This window comes from Asterias amurensis, chromosome 4, assembly GCF_032118995.1.
Source record: "Asterias amurensis chromosome 4, ASM3211899v1".
NCBI lineage: Eukaryota > Metazoa > Echinodermata > Asteroidea > Forcipulatida > Asteriidae > Asterias > Asterias amurensis.
Genome location: NC_092651.1, coordinates 1208410 through 1227568, shown reverse-complemented (window position 1 = coordinate 1227568; position 19159 = coordinate 1208410). Strand labels below are relative to the sequence as shown.

Below are 19159 nucleotides of genomic sequence, written 5' to 3'. Positions count from 1 at the left end.
CTGGAAAATGGAAATATAATCAAACATATTAGTTGAAACAAACAAAAAGCAAATTTGATAAGTTATATAATATATCCTGGGTCCAATTTCATGAAGCTGCTGATCAACTGCTATTTTTTTCTCAGAACTTGGGAAAGTACCGGGTATACAGAGCTTACACACATCGATGAAGAGTAAAAACCAAATAACAGAATACTGCCAAGCAAATTTCTTTGCTAAGCAAACAATGAGTGGGGCACTAGTCGCAATAATGCAGTAAACTTTATGGATATTTTGCTGGAAACCAGTTTCTGTTAAGCAAGATTTTTTCTGTGCTTAGCAAGTTTTTATGCCTTAGGCTTTTACACAATGTAGGTGACACTACTTACGCCAATATCCTTCATTCTCTGTAGTATTGAGATACCAATGATCGTCAAGAGATTCATGACATCTCCATTGTCCTTCTTCATCTCGATCATTACAAGACACCCAATAAGACAACACGCCAGTATTCTTCGCTATGAAAAAATCTTCTCCTTCACTCTCAACATCAAGCAGCTCACCACCAAGCTTTCTACATTCAAGCTGTGCAGAGGCAAAGGTCAATGGGTCTTCCAGAGTCTTGATGTAGTAGCATTTGTTTATACCGTTGTCATCTTTTGCAATCCAACCTGAAGGGCAGGCAACTGTGACAAGAATAGGATCATATCAATATCGCGCACGTGGATCACAGAAAAATTTAGTGTTTCTGCGTCCCATATCCAACTAGACCGAAGGGCGCATACTATAAGGTACTTATCTTCCATTCTCTCGTGCAACGTGTTTAAAAAAATTCAGAAGGTTATTTCGCAATGATCAGCAAGCACGCGCAAAGTTTGCAATGTAATATTTGCACTGTACAGAAATGTTTTTAGGCCACCCGATTTTAAATAAGCATATCTCTGGAACATCTTCATAAATCATCCCCATGCTTTCACCATTGTAAAGGTAAATCCATGACCTACTTAGATATGGAAATTATTTGTTTAAGATTTTTGTTGTTCTTAAAAAAATAGCTCCCATCCAGTGATTGCGTTTTTTACGACTCACCCGGTATATTAGCATTCAACACTATCACATGAACATATAGTAAAAGACCCCTTGCATATTGCAAAACACCACAGGACACAGAGCTCACGTGCACAACGCCACAGGTCCCTGAGGTCGCACATTTTATGCACTAGGAACAGCCTTGTCCAACAAATTGTTTCCTTTTGCCTTAGTGAGGGCACTTTTGGCTTTAGTGATGGGCGCTTGTTGAAAATGTGACATCATAGACAATATCGCAAATACTCTGTACGTGCATTTAGGCATGGGAAGAGGTGCATGCTGGTCTAGCTAGCGATCAAGTTCCTCATTCAGCAGTTAGCAAAAGGTATTTGGGAAAAAGGTCTATAAGGGTCTATAAAATACAAAATTCTACAAAGTGGAACCTACTGTTCGGTGCTAGGATGATTGAGCATTTTTCCACAGCTTCAGCAACTAGTTCAGGTTTCTCTTCACAAGGTTCAAATGGCTCCGAGGGTGAATCGCATGTTTCGTCATTAGTAATCCAGTCCCCGGCAAACTCGTATGCATTGTTGTGCTGTTGGGACAACAGGGTCAAAAAAATAAATGCCATGCCAATAAGGCTGTATCCATTTTAACATGTCTTTGGGCAGATCTCAAAATGTGCAACATTGCCACAGCAGGCAAACCCCACAGCCAAAGTCTCTGGTATGGGAGGCGACCTGACCAAATCATCAAATCATTCTACATAATGCCATATTCTATATTAATCATTTTTTCTTCTCTAAAACTTCATTTTAAGGACAAGTAATAAAAATTTTGATAAAAATTTGATTTGTGCAATAGTCTCGCTCTAAGAAAGAAGTGCTACAAGAGGCCAGTGTCTGGTCATTACAATAAATCCCAGTGTACTACGATGAATAAATAAGAGAATGTGAAGAGAAGGATATCCTCTATACACAACATCAACTTACTTCACCAAAGTCATCCTCAGGATCCTCATTGAAATTGCCACACAAACCACAAGTTGTTCCTCCATAGGAAAGAGGTAGTGTGATGTCTACAAAGAATTTACCATCCCATACGATTTCCAAGCCGAAGTTGGTTGTCAATACCTGAATAAAAACAAAATACTTTCTATGATTAACTGCAGATAAAACTTGTCAACCATTATCTGAGAAGTAAGATTATTTTGGAGTAAATTGTAAATTGTTGCTGGTGAACAGGCAAGGATCTTTATTAGAGGGTAACAGGTTTGGAAAGTACAACAACCGATAAGTTAAAAATAATGTAAATCAAATAATGAGCTTGGCTTTTGAAAGAGTTGTCTCTCATGGCTGTCCTTTTCTCCCTGTATTCTTGGTCTCTATGGAATTTGTTTCATGAGGTAGGAAAGCATCTGAAGCAATATTGATATTGTGCAACTCAATAGTAAAAGCCTTACCATTACGCTTCCAAATTGCCCCATAGTAAAGTCTGTACCAGAGGTGTAAGGAAGGTTAACAAGCCGCCCATCAACTTCAACTACTAAATCTTGCTTGAGAACAATTGCCTAAGATGACAAAATAATCAACACAGAAAAAAACAGTTAATAATCTAGCTATTTATATTAAAATGTGATCTACTTTTCAAGAGATTAGTCATACAGAGGAATGAAAAACCAAATTAAAATAAAACTATTAATTGATTCACAGTCATAACCAATGATCAATATGGCGAGTCGTGGCCGAACGATTAAGAGCACCGGATTCAAGCTCTGATGTAGCGGATCAGTAGAGTGTGGGTTTCAGTCCAAGTCATCAGTGCTGCGTCCTTCGAGTGGTTTGCCCTGGTTTGACTGGCTGTATATTGTGCCACAGCACCTTGTAAACCATTACATGGTTTTATTCATTCATTCATTCATTCATCCATTTTTATTAATAAAATAAAAAACTGGTAGCACTAAGCTGAATTATGTTAAGGAATTGGTCTCACACTTTAAGCACTACAATACATCACAGGAAAGTTGAAGTGCCTTGAGCGTCACTTGAGCTATATTGCCACTATTGTTATTATTATTAACATCATTTTAAAAACAACTTTGTAATGGAGATGGACAAGAAAAGAATATTACCTCGCCAAAGATTTCAACATGGACAGCTTTGGTATTGGACAGACGTGGGATGTCTTCATCAGGTTCCTTCTCAACAATGACACGGAAATCCACATCACTCTGCGAACATGGCTGGAGTAAAACGTATGAACAACCACCATAGAAGGTGTATGTCTTTCCATCAAATGTACGGTAGTTTTGCTCACTCTGTGAGCAACCACCTACACCTGTAATTCAATTAAAATACATGATATTACATCATTGTATTAAGTACATCATAATTATACCTCGGTAAAAAATTGTGAAGTTTGATACAAAATCAAATGTACCATGGCTGCACAGTGCGGATGGTAACATGAGTTTTGTTTACCGGTGTACATTACCTTGATTGCCCACCGCTGATAGTTTTGTACAACCTCGGGGGCAAATGGCACCCAAGGACCATGGACCCTGTTACAACGTGCAACAATTGTATATTGAACATAAGCAGGACTGGAGAACATGGAAGTCCCTAAATAGACTATGTACAGAGGTGGGACAATGCAAGACAAACATGAAGAAATAAGAATACACCGATGATGATGACACCAAATGCGATTGTGGCACACCACCCCAATCAATGCCACACCTTTGATGCCCATCCCCCAAGGAGCAGTGCTGCCAAGAAGATCTGATGACAGCAAATGAGAGGGCTGTCAATTATTTTAATTAGAGTAGATGATGGACTCAAAAGAAGAAGATTGTAGTAACAGAGAGGAAGAAATATATTAATTCTGCAGCCAGTTTAAACAATCGTTGTAATCATTACATGCAACTTTTATTGTGAAAGCACTATTTCAATGGATGCATGATTGGTCATAATGACAACCAATTCAATGTTCACTTTGCTGTAAAAAAGTTTCTAGATATTAATTACCTTCATCACAATTCTGCCCTGCCCATCGCCCAATGCAAGTGCACATATAAGACATCATATCTGGGGTTGGAGAACATCGCCCGTCATTTTCACATGGGTTAGGGTAACAAGGGTCATCTAATGAAACAAAAAAATATCAGTTTAACCAATTGTAACAAAGTTCTAATATTATATACTTGTATGTAATAGCAGTTGCGCTTCTTTATTAATGTGGATTAAGTGATGTATGTTGTCGTTTGTTGAATAAATGGAGTAGAATAACTCCACTCGAAAGAACGAAAAAATCCTCTTTGATCTCATTACAGCTTGTTTTTTTCTAGGATTTAAAAACCTGTAAAAAGGAAGGTACAGTACGTACAACTACTAAAATTCACGGCAATACAGACTTTTGGTTAGAAGCCTACAGTAGCTCTCATAGTGGAGGCATTTTGAGAAAAGTTTCACTTTGAAGTAATGTGGATATGTAATAAGGTATAAATTTAATGCCCCAAAATTCATATCTGAGAAGCATTATTGCAGTCGGGTTCCTCAGGTTGTGTATTCCTGTCAAGGATAGTTCTTCCTGCATGGACATATTCACGAAAAACTACCACCTTTTAAAAATGAAATGAAACAACCAAACAATTCTGAAAACCAATGTTATACTTTACCTACTACACTAGAGTAAGGCCATTGATTAATATGATTCTAGTATGATACTAACTCATGCACTCCATTCCATTTCCTAGGAATCCCTCATCACAATGGCATCCAATGTCTCCATCTTCTAGGGCACATGATGCATTATGATGGCACATGACTTCTTCACAGTTTATCTCTCTATTCTCACAAGTACAACGTTCCAAACAACCTTCACGCATGTATGGTACTCCACTCTATAGCAAGATAACAATGACCAATAACAGTGACCATTAGTTCAACTCGTCAAATAAGACCTCAGCTTGAGCTTTCCCATTCAACTCAGGTATGGTCAGTCTATTATAAAACTGAGCTTCAATGGAATCAGCTAAAGCAGAAACAAGGTTTAAAGACAGACATTACTGATAGATTTATTTGCAAAATGCAATAAAATAAAATAAGATGAAATAAGATACATTATTGATGATATAGAAAGGTTTGCGGTAACACCATGTAATGACTATCTCTGATGAGTTGGGGTGGTTCTGAAAAGAACCGTTGGTTTCAACTGAAGACGATCAGAGCATACTGATTGAAACGTCGAGTTGAAACCAACAGTTCTTTTCAGAACCACCCCAACTCATCAGAGATAGTCATTACATGGTGTTACCGCAAACCGTTCTACATCGTATTTCCACAATGCAAAGTCTCAAATCCTAATTATTGATGATGATAGATAGTATACAAATATTGACTGCTTCGAGTGCTATGGTTAAAACTATGACTCCCGAGGTGATCCCCGGAGCGTTCTATTTTCCCGAGGCGAAGCCGAGGGTAAAATAGAACGCTCCGGGGATCACCGAGGGAGTCATAGTTTTTAACCATTGCACGAGTAAAAGCAGTCAATATTTGTTTTATAACACCCCAAACATTTCTAAATACTGTACTATTATTATTAAGTTACAGACCTGAATGCTACAATCCACGGACGACGCGAATACAGATTGCAAACACTTTTGCTGAATGTGTTGAATGTCGTGTCGTGCAATCCGAAATGGTTACAGACTATTAATTTATCATCCTCGTACACGCAACGGACGTCTGGGTACTGCACGCCGTGTGCTAGTCTGTCGGACTAGCGCACGGCGCCATGTGCTAGTCTTCGGACTAGCGCATGGCAAACCGATGGCCGTCGTGTAGCAAAACTAAGACATGTCATGTGACGCGCTCTAAACCAATGAGCAGGCAGAATCTTTGCAAGGGGTGTTATAATGCATACTATTATTCCAAAACACAAATTGATAAGACTTACCAGATGGTAAAAACCGTCATCAAAACAGCCACACTCTTCTATTGGTTTACAGTTGCCATCACTGTCTAATACATGGTCCTCATTACATTGACACCCTTCTTCACATGGATGAGGACATTCAAAGTTGTCTGGATGCTCCGCTTCACCACAACGTCTCTGGCATGCATTGGCACATACCTTATAGGTAGACTGAGGGGGGCACTGGTATGCTGCAAGAATAAACACAAGAAAATAAGCGTTTACAATGCTGACACAAGATGTGTGTACTGCATTTATTTACATATAATTATATTAACTTTTTGTTTTTACCCATATACACCGATGATGTAGCACCGTATATGAGTATACAGTGCTACAACATCAGTGTATATGGGTAAAAACCAAAACATAACATTCTTTATCACCGATGCAAATGTAACTTCTATTAATACATTTAATTACATTTTAGTTGTATTTTTTCTAAGGTTTTATAACTGTGTGGATTTTAATAGGGTTTCATTTTAATCGCTGAGCGCCAAGGAGCATGTTTCATGGATGGGCGCTATATAAATTGCCATTGCTATTATTAATATATGTGATGACTGAAGTCACTGAGAAACATATATGAATCAAAGATTAACAAGAGAATAAAGACATGTTTCCAATTTTAATTTCATAATATTCTTGACGGCAAAGCTTGCAGCACAACTATCCTAGCTAATTTACAACCTTTTATCTCACAGATCACCTTACATCACAAGGCCACGGATGGCCAAGCCAAGTGCTACAATTAACTGAATTGGGCTATTGACCACCATGGGTACATTGTCATCTACTCCTGGGGCTGAAACAGGGTTGCCCCATGTCCATAAGGGGCCTGGCGGGTAGAGGAGAATGCAATACGAGATGTAAACAAACAGTTGTAAACGGCTTTTAATAAAAACTTACGACAGAAGTCATCTCTCCTCCATTTGTCAATTTCAACGCCATTGCGCTGACAACGTTTCATTGTGTCTGCAAATGTTTCACAGATGGTGGTTGTGTCTGGTCGAAGGGCACACCCGTCATACACACAGTTTTCAAAAGCACCGTCTGTTATGTCATCAGGACACCTTCTGAATGGTCCTGCAATAACACAAAATATCACCAGACATCAAATATTTGATTTGCAAATGACTTCTCTGAATCCAGGTAATCATGATTTAACATTCAATACAAAGACAAAAACAACTTAAGTGTATAATACATGTAATGCATCAGGAATAAAATTGATGTAAATTTAATCAATGAAACACATAAGTAACAGAAACTGGAAGCCGAGAAGTGCAGAACCAACAGACATTTAAATTCGTTTCACCACATTCTGTTCATATTTTCCTGTTCTTTCTTGTTACTGTCCTTTATGAAGTAGATTTTGGAAATGTTTTTAATTACATAAATATTGTTATATTTTACAACAATTTATAATTCAGGGATGCCAGTGGCTCTTTCCTTCAGAGCCTGAATTTTTTTTGAAGGAAAAGGGGTCACTAATAAGATATATTTCCTCTGGCCAGATGAAATACGGTGCGCCGGAAAAGTTTTTTTTTTCTTTTTTCGGCCAAATGAAACACAGAGTGCCGGAAAAAAGCGGGGAAAATTTGAAAAAGCCGGAATTCCGGCAATAGCCGGAAAACTGGCATCTCTGGTAATTCTATAATTCCAAAAGTATGTTAACTGTTATGAGCATGTTTGAAAACAAATTTCTATTTTATGGACAACAAAAATGGAATTGAATTGAAGTTAGTTATTAGTAAGCGTAAAGTCATATAGTGAAAGAAGCTGTGTCCTCAATGCAAAAACCCATTCAACCCCCCCCCCCCCCCAAAAGAAAGAAATCTTGAATAAACAAATCTTCATACTACTATAAAAATACAAATGGCATTATCGCTAACCATATACATGAACTCAATGACACGACTAATGACTCACAATCTTAAGGCTCCATTAAGACGCTGTAATTTGCCTATGATCACTATCCAACTAAACTTACCTCTTCTATCAACCAATGGTTCACAGATCGATCTGAATTTCTCTTGCTCATCATCTGGACATTCTACGTTTTCACCCGGAGGTTCAATGGATGAACATTCTTCAGGGTTAGCCACCCAGAAATTACCAAATACATTGGGATCCTCCTGAAGGAAAACAACAAGAGTTTTTCATAAGTCTGATGTCCATATAATTATACTTATTAAAGGTAAAAGCCATCAATAAACAAAACATAGCTTTGCCTAGCTTAATGCCTCTGAAATTTAACGGCAATCAAAACTTAAATTGTAAGTACAGTAGCTAAGGATAGTATAATGCATTTTCAGAAACTTTCCACTTCAAAGTACTGCGGTTATGGAAAAAGAGATCACTTTTTATCTCAACAAATTATTATTAACCGCTCCAGACTTTCAGGAATATCTCAAAAACACTACCACCTTTTGAAATGAAACTTTTACAAGTTGTTTTTTATTAAGGGAATAAAGGGGTAGCGACGAGTTCTTCAATGTACGTTGGCCTTTATCGCACGGCCGCTGACCCTGCAAGGTTTTAAACGGACGTTTAAGAACAAGTCGCTACTCTTTTATTCCCATTCATAAATGCCCTTTTGTTAAAAAACGTTAAAAAATACAGTTATACATGTAGACACTTTAACAATTGAAAATTCGAGGTTTGAAATATTTTTTTCCAAAACTTTGTGAAGAATCTGTTCGATGTGTGTGGGTTGTGTGTGAGCGCGCGCGCTTACATGTCACGCGCGCGCGCTTAGATTACGCGCTTTTACTTTCCGCGTGATAATCTTGCGCGCCCGACACGGCAACCCAGCATGTTATAAACAGAGCTCCAGTGTGCATTAACAAAAGGTTTATGTACACCCACGTGACGCGCTCTCCACCAATAGGAGTAGAGAAACTGTCTGGGGTATTTATGAATGTATATTTATATAGGATTGAAACAGTGGGTTCAAGTTACAAAACACATACAATTCTTTTGAACTCTAAAATTTTTGGCAGGCTTACCTCATCATTTCCAGGTGATGCTAACTCATTTTCTTCCGAGGCGTCCATATTTCCACAGAGACCACATGTTTCATTAGCAAACTGAGTAGAGAGTTGAACATCAACGCTGGCTTTTCCATCCCATGATACCTCTAGAGTGAAGTTTGTGGTGACAATCTACACAAAAGGACAGAGAGAGAGAGAGATTTGAAAACAACCTTAATGCATAACAAAAGTGATAACCATGTAGATGACAGTTTTTTCAATTATAAAGACAAAAAGAAGAGGAAAATATATAAAAATACTTTATAGTGTTACTTCAATGTTATTGAGTGAATACCATCTCCGAAAATAAGCTAAAGTTTCTTTTCTAAAACTAACCAAGATCAACAAATTTTTAATTTTAGCTAAGGTCACACATGATACTGAAAAATGGTACTTGTAATAAGCTAAAATATGGCACAAAAATAGGTGCTTTGGAAGTGGCTGTGGGAGGGCGCTATTTAACTTTGCTCTTTCTGGCAGGTTTGTTTGGATCCCTTTTCCAATTACTCCTAGGATCCCTTTCCATATAACTATAATGCAGATTCTAGTTCACTGGGAGTGTGCCAACAAATCTTGAATCTCGTTAACAAAAGGCCAACCAGATTTTGGTTAAACTATTGCTTTACGAGAAATGGTGCACAATGGGCTTGTTTCCCTATTCAGGTCTTCATTTTACCTCCAATTGAAGTCAAAAGTACATGAGTAATATGCTCCTGAGAACAACTAATATGTAAAGAAAGATCCCCAAATAATACATTAAAGTCAAAACTGTAATTGGAATGGTCTTACATCAATATTTAACTTACCACTCTGTCACCCCTAAGGTTGATTTGAAATAGTTCTCCTTGACTAAATGGTGGCATGATTTCCTGTCCATTGACAGTAGTCCTCTTTTCTCTATACAAAACAATTTCCTATAGTGGAAACAAGCAGAATTAAAGTCAGAACTGGTTAGCATTGGTTAGTTCTTAAAACCACTTCAGCTTAACTTTTGCTTGTTTGATAGTGAATTAGTTCTCGGTTGTCCCTAAACCCCTCCTTACCAATATATTAAGCACAATACGCATGCTTTACCAACAGTACAAATGGCTTACCAATGCTTACGAAAGTCGATGGCGAATTACCGTCTTCACAACATTCGCTGAATGTTTGGAAGCGCTTCGTATCGCCCCTCTCGCAGAGTGGCGAATGTTCTTGCGAAGATGAATATTTGAATTTCGCGCTGAATTCGTCCAAAATGGCGGTTGAATAGTGAATATTTTCATCTCGATCACAACCCTCGATCGTCCTCGATCGTCCTCGGTCGGCCCTCTCCTTACCAATATCTTACAAATATATTACGAGTGCTTACCAGCGCCTGCCAATGCCTGTACATATGTTGCCAACGCTTACGCACGCTTTGCCAACGCTGCCAATCTTTAAAAAAATCGACAGTGAATGGCCGTCTTTGCAACATTCACTGAAATTTACAAACCGGTTTGTAAATTAACCGATCTTCGTAAGAAGGTGGGGAAACAGTTGTGAACGTTCCAAATTTGTTACCAACGATTACGAAGACACGGCGAATGTTGCGAAGTTGAGTGAGTGTCAAATATTTCCTTGTGTTAGCATATTCGCAGCAGCAAAAATTGAGAGCAGCAAAAATTGACCGATCTTCGTAAGGAGGTGGAGAATGACTTGTGAACGTAGTGAATTTGTGGCGAATGTGGGGAATGTGGGGAAAATGGAATAGCTAAAATACCCAATAATGTCTCACTTCCAGGGGTTATGATCGAGAAAGGCTTTCTAGGAAAAGATGGCACGGAGACATTGTACACCACTGAAAACGATGTTGGAGAGTTGCTCTGTGACTAGAGCGAGCAGCGTGTGCTGGGGAAAAAAATACGCATGGAGATTGATTGTCCCTGGGAATGAGGTTGGCTTAGTTTATGTTTTGAGGATCCTAATGTCAACTTACCATGTCATAGAAATGGATCCAAATTTCTGAAGTATATGCAACTTTCGGATTCCCAACATCTTTCTGGTTCTGTTGCATGACATCAAAGTAGGGGTCTTGGTCTTTGCAGTTTTGTACAAAAAAATATCGGCATTCTCCTTGGAAGTCAAAGCGAACAGAGTCGAACGTTTGGTAGTGGGGATCTCCGCTGGCGCCACACTGCTTTGTTTCTGTGAACAAACAATAAAATGAGTGTGAAAAATGATGGCCCTTTAGCACTTTTTGTGCACAAGTAAACATTGTCATGTACTCCTTGAAAGCGGCACGTAAAGTAACAAGATTTTCTAATGTACCTGGAAATCTTAAGACAATTTTGTTGTGATTATTTTTCTAATTTATTTTGCAGAGGATGAAAAGAATTTTCAAACGATTTACACAAGTGTTTTGTTTCCCTCTACCATATTGAAGCTTTTAGGTTGAAAACAAAAGACAGATCAACTTAAGTAAGGTAAAATTTTGTTACATAAATTGGCCACTGTTTTTTCATCTAAAAAAACAAGTTGTTAATGAAGTGAATGAAAATATTCACCACATACCTTTGGAAGCAAAAAGTGACGCCTCTATGTATTAAATACTCCTTTCCCTAAAACTTTCCAAAATATCCTTCAAATTAACGGTATTCCAGATGTAAAAACACCCAGAAGATTATATTGAAGTACATTTGTCATTACTGTTCTACTGTACAAAAAGTACAGTTCACCTACACACACCCAACTGCTCACTAGGTGTTGTGTTTGTGTGTTGTTGGGGAAGGGACAACTTTTCTGATTTCAATTCATTTCATTTTATTAGCATTACATTTCATGGCCTACAGGCCAAATTGGATACGATTAACAATAAATTAAAAGCAATAATTAGTAAAAACATAAAAAAAAAAATTACAATTTACAAATTATAAATGACAAATAACATTAATGGGACCACGTATAATTTTAGTAGACCCTTGAGCTTTAAAATTGCGCTTCATCTCTGGCTGTTTGATGCATTTCAATCGCATAAGTAAAAATCAAGACTCCTCAGGGGCTTGAGGCAGCAGGCAGGTTGGTATGGTATGTGGACAAAAGGGATCAAATAAACATTATAAAATAAGAGGAAAAAATTTATTCATAGGGTCAAAACCTACAAAAAATATGACAAAAAATATCTCACCAAGTTCACAATGGTCGCCTGAATATCCTTGTTTACAAGAGCAAACATATGAGTCCATCCCCGTCAACATACACTTGCCATCATTCTCACAAGTCACACTGCCACATAGAGATGCTAACAAGAGAAAACAATCAAGTCATTTCAAGTTGTATATCATACAGTAAATAATCTAAAGCAGGGCTCGAATGTAACACTGGACCACAGGCCCAAGACCAATGTTTTTTTTACAAACTAACCTTCACATGTTATGCCATTTCCAATGAAACCGTCACTGCATTTACATGCACGCACTCCATCAGCTACAACACATTCAGCATTGTCATCACACTGTAACTGTGTACATTTTACCTGACCATCATTACATTCGCATACATGAGTGCAGTCATCTTTCACAAAAATATGGCCTTGCTGTAATAAACGAGAAAAAGCAACATATCATGTCAACTTGACTGTGCAAATACTATACAGAGCAAATCCTGTCCCTTTTGTCTGTTTTTTTTTCTCTTAGCGCACATTTCAGCACGCAAATAATCAAACTGGCAGTATCCACTTCCTGTAGACTGAGGGGTCAATGGTGTTTGTACAATATGGAAGTTACAGATGGAAAATGTCAGTATCTGAGGGGTCAATGGAGTTTTTACAATACGGAAGTTACAGATATACAATGAGAGTATCTGAGGGGTCAATGGCGTTTGTACAATATGAAAGTTACAGATGGACAATGTCAGTATCTGAGGGGTCAATGGAGTTTGTACAATATGGAAGTTACAGATATACAATGAGAGTATCTGAGGGGTCAATGGTGTTTATGGAAGTTACAGATATACAATGAGAGTAACTGATGAGGGGTCAATGGTGTTTGTACAATATGGAAGTTACAGATAAACAATGAGAGTAACTGAGGGGTCAATGGTGTTTGTACAATATGGAAGTTACAGATATACAATGAGAGTATCTGAGGGTCAATGGTGTTTGTACAATATGGAAGTTACAGATATACAATGCGAGTATCTGAGGGGTCAATGGTGTTTGTACAATATGGAAGTTACAGATATACAATGAGAGTATCTGAGGAGTCATGGTGTTTATACAATATGGAAGTTACAGATATACAATGAGAGTATCTGAGGGGTCAATGGTGTTTGTACAATATGACAGATAGAAAACATGCAATGTAAGTACCTGATAGTATGTGTCTTCATAGACACACCCACATTCTTCTGCAGGCACACACTCTCCTCCACTAAGGAAGTGCCCAGCATTACATTCACATGCTTCCACTCTTCTTGTGTTACAGTGCGGTGTAATTCCTCTTCTGTGTTCAGAGCAAGTCTGCGGACACCCAGAGGTCTGCACATTGAATTTAGACCCTTGTTGACAATCAACAGCTTCAAAAACAAATGCACATATTCAATCATTATTTAAAAATTTCAACTTCACACCCGCAATTGAATATTCAATATAGTATGAAAAAACCAAAACCAGGTAGAACCAATAACTGACAGAAAAATCAATCGTTTGATCACTTGGTGTATCTCAACATATGCATAAAATAACAAACCTGTGAAAATTTTAGCTCAATTGGTCGTCGAAGTTGGGAGAAAATGATGAAAGAAAAAACACCCTTGTTGGACGAATTTGTGTGCTTTCAGACATGAATAAAAGACTTCTAGCTAGAAGTCTTTTATTATTTTAGTGGGAATGAACTCTATTTCAAAATCTATGCTACTTCAAAGGGAGCCGTTTGTGTCAATGTTTTATACTATCAACAGCATTACCAAGTCATTTTTTAAGTTAATATTTGTTTTGTGTAATTACCAAGCGTGTACCTTCCCTTTAAGTAATGACCATTAATGGTTTTCATTGTTTTCAGCATCATTCAGCTGGAACCGGTGACAGAGAGATTGATTTTTGTTTAAACAAATCGTTTAAAAACTTTAAGATTTAAGTTTGAATTTGGTTAATTAAAATCCAGATGTCAATGTTTGAACCTGGAAAAAAAAACTTTGTATTCTAAAAATTTGAATATTTTTTTTTCTTCAAATACTTCAACATTGTTGGAAAACTTAGCTGAAAGTTACTGAAAATCACTGGCAAGTTTTAATAACAGTCTCCCTTGGGCTTGTACATACCCAAAACAAACATTTAACATTTTCACTAAACGCAGCTTGCCAATAAAAACAGTCAAAGATCATTAATGGTTAAGCTTTATACTTAATTCTCTTTTGAATATACGGTGCAAGAAAATATCAATCCTACGTACGACAATAGTCAATAGTCCTCCATATTGGGGCCTTCCCGCCAAGTGATCTACAGAGTGTCACCATGATGAATGGATGCAGACACATCAGTGGTCTGTTCAGTCTTGATTCACATGCATCATGTAGGCACCGTTGATATAAGAAGTTTAATGAGTTGAGGATTCCGTAACATGATATCAGTGGTACTATTGGAAGCAAAAACAAATAAGGGTTGTGAAACAACAAATCAAAATTGGTAAGTAAGCTGAGCATGGGAATTAAGTTTATAATCACTGGACAATACTCATTAAAGCAGCGTACAAGGAAAACTGACACAGGTTGATGAGGGAGCCTAGGTGGACAGCCGTCGATTTCACCAAACTCTTCCTAACTTAGGAATCATCTTAGGACTTACGACGGGTTAAGTTCCGTATCCAAGTACGTAGGACGAATTGAACCCATCCTTAGTTAGGACGGGTTGCTCGTCCTAACTCGAGTTAGGATTGATCCTAGCGTTTCGTGAAATCGGCCGCTGGCACAGTTAAAACTAGACATAGAATTCTTGTTTATTACAAAAACACAGTGTTTGGTTGAACGTTACTTGATGACGTAGTTCAAAAACATTGAACCATAAAGATGACTTTTTCTACAATGTGTTGTTATTTTATAGTTAAACTTGTATCACACTTTTTAACAACTTGTTTCTTCACAAATGCAATATTTGTGTGAGATTGGCATCAGGTTTTATTTTGCAACTTATAGAATCCCTTTAAAACTTTAGCTCACCCTGTACGGGAAGCTGTTTACGAATTTGATAATCAACAGCACCCTTTTTGTTGGACCCAATAAAAGCGCAACAGCGCCCTCTTTTGTTGGACAAAAGAGAGGGCTGTTGGGAATTCCCCCAAAACGTTTGCGCCATGAATTTTACAAATTTTAAACGTTGTTTTATTGTTACCTAATACCCGATGACGTCATTACGACGTAATTAGGCCTGTGGTGTCTTGATACTAAGGTTCAAATATCTGTTGAGTTTCTAGGTTCAAATTGATCTCAATCTTGAGTTATGCCGTATATAAGCTCAAAGTTATTTTTTGATAAAAAAATATGAAGAGGAACCAATTGACCCAGGACAACGACCTGGAAGTTAAGGTCGTACGATTTTGGCTTAAACTTTTCAAATATTTCAAACGATTTTGGCTTTAACTTTTCAAATATTGCCCAAGTCTTTATCTTTCTGATGCCCAGGTATGAACATCACAGCTTTAATATTTGATGAGATATAGCAACAAGTAAATGGTAGTTTTTCAACATTAAAAACCTTAGTTGTCATGACAACATCAATGTTGCATCATTCAAAACAAATGATGGTTTCATCTAATCACTATTGCCTATGTAAACTGCTCACAAAAAGTAAGGAAACTTTTTTCAATCCGGTATATTTGCTATTATTTAATACTCTTTTTGTATATGGTATGTATCATTGCAAAGCTGAACTCTTCCTCTTTAAAATAATACCACAATTGCAATAATTACATGTTGCTGGACTTGACCACATTAATGAGAATGAGACAAAGTCACAAATCAAATGTGCCAAAATTAGCAATATTTTTGTGTTACTATATGAATTGACACTAATTCAAACAAGCAAGACAACTTACTGATCTTAATCCACTTGATTGAGACAAGAAATTTGGTATAGAGCAACACAACTTACTGATCTTAATACACTTTATTGATACAAAAAGTTCAGTACAAGTGGATGATCCGAAGGCGTTGATGACAGCATGGCACCTTCTTCTCATGCTGCACACAAGTCTTGTGATGCGCTGATGATGAGAAATTGGCGTTCCATTCTTCATTAAGGAACGTTAGGTCAGCCACAGTTGATGTGTTGGTGGTTCTGGCGCGGACAGCGAGGCCAAGCAGGTCCCACAGATGTTCCATGGGATTCGGGTCTGGACTGTTAGCGGGCCAATCCATCCGGTGCACCCCAACATTTTTCAGGTAGTCAGTCACCAGTCGGGCTCGATGGGGGCGAGCGTTGTCATCTTGAAAGATGGAGTTTGGTCCAAAGTCTGCAAGTATGGGACTGCATCCGGCTGTAGAATATCGTCTTGCAAATACCCATCAAACAAGGTGTTTTTCATGAGATGAGGGTAAATTGTGTCCGATGAGCTCACTGGTGCAAATCACTGTGTAAACCATTAATGGTTCTGAAAAGCTTGATCGGTTTGATTAATGAGCATTACCTATTGGCCATTCACAGACAACGGTAATTTTGGCACATTTGATTTGTGACTTTGCCTCATTGTTATTCATGTTGACAAGTCCAGCAACATGTAATCATTGCAAATGTGGTATCATTTTAAAGAGGAACAGTTCAGCTTTGCATTGATATATACCATATACAAAGAGAGTATTAAAATAATAACGAATATACTGGATTGAAAAAATTTTCCATACTTTTTGTGAGCAGTTTACTTAGTAAGTTTTAAATTTGTAAAAGCTGTACTTTTGTTTAAAAGCTCAAAAGTTGTTTTTTGATGAAAAAAAAACACGAAGTCGCACTTTGACCCAGGGTACAACCCGGAAGTTAAGGTCATACGATTTTGGCAGTAACTTTTCAAATGTTGTCCAAGTTTTTATCTATCCAATTCCCAAGTATGAACATCATAGCTTTTATATTCGTTGAGATACAGCAACATGGTCATTTTTCAACATTAAAAACCTTGTCATGACGTCATCAATGATGTCACCAATCCAAAAAAGTGGCCGTTTCATCCACGCACCAGTGCCTATGTACATAGTAAATTTTAAGTTAGTTTGTACAAGCTTTACTTTTGTTTTAAAGCTCAAAAGTTGTTTTTTGATGAAAAAATGCGAAGGCGAACTTTGACCCATAGTAATGACCGGAAGTTAAGGTCATACGATTTTGGCGTTAACTTTTCAAATGTTGTCCAAGTCTTTATCTATCCGATTCCCAAGTATGAACATCATAGCATTAATATCCGTTGAGATACAGCGAAAAGCAAGTGTCGTTTTTCAACTTTAAAAACCTTGCCATCGTCATCATTCTCAAAAAGTGGCGGTTTCATCTACTCACTATTGCCTATGTACATAGCAAGTTTTAAGTTTGTACAAGCTTTACTTTTGTTCAAAATTGCTGGAGAAGGTTCGCAGGGAAAGAAGAACACGAGGAAAAAAACAAACAAAAACATAACAATAACAATAGTTGTTCGGCTGTTAGCCGAACACCTAAAAACTGCCTGTATATATAAGGACTATTTGCATTTATGCTTTAATAGACCAAGTATGAATCCTGTTAGTAAGTCACTGCATCACGCACAGCAGTTTGTGTGAAGTGGAGCTCATAATATAAATCCACCACATCTTGTTGGAGTACAAGAGGCTTCACTAGTTTGGTTATTGATGAGTGTTGCCTCTGTTCAGTTAAAAAAATACTCACTGTAAAACACAGACTATATGTACAAAAATACACTCCATTAAATCCAGACCTGGAATTACACAGGGGCCCATGGAGGCTATGACCTCCATTGCTCCTGGTCTTGGCCTTAGAGCCCTTTCAAAAGTCTCCCATAGACTTTCAGATTTTACAATGGAAGTGCTCTTTGCAAAATGAAATTAGCCTTGTTCTCCATTGCTGTCAGTTATCACAAACATATCTCTATCTATATGAAGAAGATCAAAACCATAATATCACGCTTCATTTCGTTCTGCTCTACTTAAACATGTCAATGAAGACTTAAAACGTCATTTTAAGAATAATTTGAACACACTTTTAATTAAATTTCACACTGCAAGAAAGATAGCCAATGTCCCTTGTACAAAATTATTGAGCCTGGATTGCTTGTTTGTTGTCATTGTGCATGACTGATAATTGGGTCTCAGAAAAATAAATCCTGAGAAAGATTCAGATCACTGACCTGTATATAGAGCATTGCAGAAATCCCTGGCTTCACCAACCATTTCTGGTTCTAACTTGTCACATGGGTTATAATCTCCATCTATTTCAGGTTCCACTGGGAGGGCACAGCCATCACCATAAAGAAATGAGTTGCCAGACGTCTAAGATTAGAAAAAAGGTTAATTAAAAAGGTTAATTATCAGTAACAATTACAAGAAAACATGTGTATTAATGAAAACAATTTCAGTTGACATTTCATGCACTATAATAACAAGTCAATATCATATGTATAGATCAGTCAGATGAAACATTGCCTAAATATTCATCAAACATCTAAGCAAAAAAAACAAAGCTTACAAACTAACTTTGCTTGCAAAACTATGCAGAAAATAGAAAGGCTTAGCTGCACGTAATGCGAGCAAAATCGTGAACGTGAATGTAAAAAATGTTGTTGTACATGTACATGTAAAAGTCTCTTGTTTTAAGCATACATGAAGTTACCACTTTTCACATCAGGTACATACGTGTAGTCCTCAATGTTTTAATATGTTTTGATTTCAAATGTTATTTAAATTTCTTGCCTGTATGTAGAGTTCTCCGGTATTTTAATGTTTTTTTTGTTGTTCTTGTGTGTTGTTGCGGTCGGTTAAACATTTCCTTTTTAATATATAGACGGATTGTGATGCGCGTCGTTGGCCGCCATCTTTGATGTAACAATGGATTTCAAAGTATACGTGCTACGCACGACTCTCAGCCAGTGATGGCTCTTCACGCGTACACATTCATCAAGGATGGCGGCCGATGACGCATGTTGCAGTTCGTCTGTTGT

At 37.5% G+C, this 19159-nt stretch overlaps 1 protein-coding gene across 1 annotated transcript in view; it reads right to left on the bottom strand.

The window, feature by feature from the left end:
* Positions 1–19159, bottom strand: part of LOC139936154 (IgGFc-binding protein-like) — a 103255-nt gene that overhangs the window by 33986 nt on the left and 50110 nt on the right. Inside the window, exons 46-63 of the mRNA XM_071930900.1 lie at positions 18350–18491; positions 14426–14608; positions 13345–13550; positions 12399–12570; positions 12163–12276; positions 10975–11183; positions 9824–9931; positions 8994–9149; positions 7976–8120; positions 6892–7068; positions 5965–6173; positions 4738–4909; positions 4035–4151; positions 3140–3345; positions 2471–2578; positions 2001–2141; positions 1456–1603; positions 369–665 (exon numbers count right to left, since the gene is read on the bottom strand). Coding sequence (XP_071787001.1) covers positions 369–665; positions 1456–1603; positions 2001–2141; positions 2471–2578; positions 3140–3345; positions 4035–4151; positions 4738–4909; positions 5965–6173; positions 6892–7068; positions 7976–8120; positions 8994–9149; positions 9824–9931; positions 10975–11183; positions 12163–12276; positions 12399–12570; positions 13345–13550; positions 14426–14608; positions 18350–18491 — 3010 coding nt within the window. The remainder of the gene's footprint in view (positions 1–368; positions 666–1455; positions 1604–2000; positions 2142–2470; positions 2579–3139; positions 3346–4034; positions 4152–4737; positions 4910–5964; positions 6174–6891; positions 7069–7975; positions 8121–8993; positions 9150–9823; positions 9932–10974; positions 11184–12162; positions 12277–12398; positions 12571–13344; positions 13551–14425; positions 14609–18349; positions 18492–19159) is intronic.